General features: G+C 54.0%; 1 protein-coding gene across 3 annotated transcripts in view; it reads right to left on the bottom strand.

Annotated features, from left to right (window-relative positions):
- SLC43A2 (solute carrier family 43 member 2) overlaps nt 1-4,064 on the bottom strand; it is a 37,957-nt gene that overhangs the window by 14,530 nt on the left and 19,363 nt on the right. For 2 of the 3 annotated variants that reach the window (XM_025214589.1, XM_025214590.1), the window contains one exon: nt 310-2,833. In XM_025214589.1, the coding sequence (XP_025070374.1) occupies nt 2,672-2,833 (162 nt within the window). In that variant the 3' untranslated portion in view covers nt 310-2,671. Of the gene's footprint in view, nt 1-309; nt 2,834-4,064 lie in introns of those variants that run through there. The other variant, XR_003096074.1, reaches the window with a different exon arrangement.

The following is a 4,064-nucleotide window of genomic DNA, read 5'->3' as shown; positions in this document are numbered from 1 at the left end:
CGGGCTCTTCGCCTGCCACGTCCGATGCGGAGGGCGGACAGCGTGGCGCAGGGGACGCTGCGCCGCGGCAACACAAGGCAGCACAGGACGCAGACGGCTGCAGGGCGCCGCGGGGCCGTGGGCGCGTGCTGGCGCGCTGGTCCAGGCAGGGCTGGGGCAACTCTCCCTACGGAGACGGGGCGCGCGGAGCTGCACGGCCCCTGTTGCTCAACACGGGTGCGTTTGCTTGAAGGGGGAAGTAAAAGAACTGCAGAAAACTATAATAAGGTGAATAGGTTGGAGCCGGGTTGGTCTGAGGACACGGGCAGACACGGTTCTGTGGATAAATCTGATCACTTTTATTAAACCAACTAAATAGTTGGAAAAATGGCTGCTTTGCTACTCGTTCCAGGCAGGAAGAGCACAGGCTAACTGCAAATGCTTCCTCAGCCTGACGAAGGGTATTTGTACCCCAAAGCCTGCCCAGAAGACCGTTTGCAGTTATCCAAGCTGGTCTAATAACAGGGACCAGCTTTACCCGAAGAACCTTCTCTGCCTGTAAGAAGGTGAAACTTCTGGATCAAAACACAGGACAGCAGGATGGTGACAGATCGATAAAGGCAACATGTAAAAACCCACACACCACGACAATGTGTCAAATACTCGGTGGTTAGAGTCTCTTCCAAGACAAGCATGTGGAATGAGAAGCTGTTCCGCGTCCTGCACCGACGACGGGAAGTCTGCAGTTCAGAAGCGCTAGAGGGTGCTGCTGCTCTACAAGGCGGCTTACTCGTTTTGCACTGGCAGTGCGAGAGCATGATGAGATCTCTGCTAGAAAGGGCCTGCACAACTATTAAAAATGGCAAGGGCCTGGCGGAGCTGCTCACCTGATGTGCATCAAGCCTGTAGTGAGGGAATCTGCATGCATTTTGTGAATACCTACATCCGAGGTCACCTCCGAGGCAGCGGTCAGATGCACTGTTTCTCAGGCCCGGGGTGAAGTTGGTAGGTTGACAACAGCAGTGTGCCTGACTCGGAGGGGTACATTTAAGGACCGTGCCCTTGTGTCTAACTCTGGACCCCTCTGCATGCTGGCAGTTCCCAAAGCACCAATCTGTGTCTGCCATGAGCATCGGGTGGGTCACAAGTTTTTTGTCTCCGCAACCAAGAGCATGGCTTAGCTGGCAAGAGCTCTGGTGTCAACTTGTCACCAGTGCCACGGTCAGTGCAGACTCCCCCAGCCCACAGCGGGCAGCCTGGCCATATTTGAGCCCCACACACACACACAAGCCTTATTTGCAGACAAGGGGGTTAAAGGTTGGGGGGCCAGGGCGGGCAGTAACTGGTAAGGACGAGACACAGGGAAGGTGCAGAATAGGAAGAGATCAGCAGCTCAAGAGTTCCCTTTGCGTTCTGCTCCCTCCACAGCACAGCCTTGACCTCGCAGGGCACCCAGCCACGCTTATTGCTCTTCAAAGTCATCTGCACGCGCTCTGCCCGACAGTGCACAAACATCCCGAGGCTCTTCTTGCTGCCAGCGAGCAGCCGTTTGGTGACTGGCAGTTAAGTTGGTGCTCAGCAGCTGAGGGGTTACTGGCCGTCTCGGAGTACACAATGTTAAGAGGCTACAGATGTGAAGCAGAGCCAAGATTTCGTGGAACTGCATTACTCAGTTCATCCGCCATGTGCTCACAGGATCCAGTTACCACATGCAACGAGAGTTCAGCACTGTTTGTTCTCAGCCGCAGCAAGAGAACTCAGCACCTGTAAACAGGAAGGCAGGGCCCAGCTCCCAAGAAGTGTTTCAGCTTTACTCCCTTAGTAGTAGCTGTTGCTCTTCCCCAAGAGTCACTGTAAGTGGAGGAGGTGGCAAAACAAGTCTCAAAAACACTTCAGAGCCAGCAAGACCCAGTTCCCACTTAAACTGCTGAGGACCGGAAGTAGTCACCACACAGAGAAGGATTATAGAGGTGGAAGAAGGGGCAGGACAGCCAGAGAGGCCCTTCATCCTGGCATGGGTAGCATCCCCCATGGCTCAGCCTCCTTTATCTCTCTCTCTCACACACACACACACACACACACACACACACACACACACACACACACCCCTCTCTCTCAATGCAGCAGCCACCACTTAGCAACAAACCCAACACCTGCTTGTGCAAGGTGGCAGGAAATCCTCTTTCCCATCTCAGGAAGGTCTGGGATACAGGGGACAGAACCAGTGTGTCCAGCACAAGGATATCAAGCAAAGGACAATAGTCTTGCAACCAAGCCTCAAGGAGGAGAGGAATATGCAGGATTTCTGCGGCCAAGACAGTGCCAGTCAGAATGGGGCGGCACGACGGACTGCAGCTCACTGGGTTTGAGACTTCAACAAATGGCCATCGTGGTTCCTCCTCTCTGGCTCCCTGCAATGCACAGGTCCTGCTGTTGGGAAGTGGCATGGCCAGGGAAGAAGAGTTTAAGATGCAACAATCAATGCAGCCTGTATAAAAGCAGAAATTGTCCTGTGTTCTCAAGAAGTGGGAGGCCTCCTCTGGCCATGCGTTGGAGAAATGCTCAGTCTGATCACGGTCAGTGAAGACCAGGCTGTGCAGGACTGGCAGAGCCTGGGGAGAAAGTATGGTTGGGCCAGAGGTGTCTACACCCCGCAGACATGGCAAAAGGAGGCTGCATTTGATGCACCGGCTTAAACAAAGGCTTCCTCATTTGGAGTTCCGTTAATTTTAAGGAAGAGCTTGGCATCATCATTCCTCTGCTCCCTCTCCCTCTCTAGCCTGCGTTTATAGCAGATCAGATAGAGAGGCAGGCAGAATCCCAGCATGCTCACTCCGAGCAAACCAACGTTCACCTGCAGGAACAGAGACAAGCAGCATTAGGGAAGGCAGGAGGAAGATACTCACCCAGTCCTGAAAGCCAAGGCCTGGCCTGTCTAACTCAGCCTCCTGTTCTGTCTGCAATGATTTCCTGGCCATTTTAGTTACATGGCAGTGTCCAGAGCACTCTGCTAGCAAATGCTGCAAAGCAAGCCAGTATGTCCAGACCACGTCTGAGAGTCTCCTGCTGGATGCAGTGGGCAGGGCAGTGGCCTGGGCCCACTTTCCTGGATCATCACTCAGTAACACTACCATCTTAATTCCTCCGACACTCATGAGAAGGGGCAGCAGCAGAGCTGAGGCTGGGCCATTTCTACACCAAGAGTGCCAGCCTACAGCCAAGTGCTACTCTCTCAGAATACACGCAGGAATTGCAGAAATGGCTCAAGCGCTGGCTGCGTACTGTAGAGCTAAGCCTCTTCCTGCTCAGTTTGACCGTGTTTGCTCTGTCTTCAGTCCCAAGCCTCCAGCAGAGCCTTGTGGGCCTGCTGATGCAGCCTACCATTGCTGTCAAGACACAGCCCTGATCCAGGACAAGTTCACTACGGGACACCATCCATGGGCCCTATTCTAGCCACCCAGCCTTCACTGCAGCATTCGTACAACCAGCCAACCAAGAGCCCAGTGCTCTAGGAATACTGGAGCATCCTACCCACTCATTCTCTCCGCCGTGCAAGTGATCTCACTACGAACACTGCGCAGTCTGGCATCAGAAAGCAGTGCTGCAGCTCAGGCTATTTACATCCAGTGCGGGGCTAAGGGCGTTTGGCCGAGTAAACAACGGACTTCTAAGGACAGCTCATCTCCTGGATGCACTAAAGGGAAGCAAAGCCAAGGAGACCAGTCCAAGAGCACCCAGAAGCCCTGACCTCTTTGAACGAGGCAGAAGAGCTGTGTGCAGAGGAAGAGACACTGGTCATCCCTACTGTTCATGGAGCAAAGCCCCAGTTTACATGTTCTTCTCATCCCAGAATCAGCCTGTGGCCCCAGGACCAGGTTTTCCACAGCATGCGGCTGATGCAACGCCCATGGCAGTGCTCTGCACCAGATTCAGTCCTGGAAGTGCAAACAGGCTTCCCGTGCAGTCTGTCCAGCACTTCCTCTCGCTCCTGCTCACACAGGCTGGTCATTGGCTACTGGGCTTCTGTCCAAACTTGGCCTAGACTGAACCCCTCTTCTGACTGCACATTTCTCTGATGCTACAGG

Source organism: Alligator sinensis, unplaced genomic scaffold (assembly GCF_000455745.1).
Source record: "Alligator sinensis unplaced genomic scaffold, ASM45574v1 scaffold1244_1, whole genome shotgun sequence".
Lineage (NCBI taxonomy): Eukaryota > Metazoa > Chordata > Crocodylia > Alligatoridae > Alligator > Alligator sinensis.
This window is presented reverse-complemented; position numbering and strand designations above follow the sequence as displayed.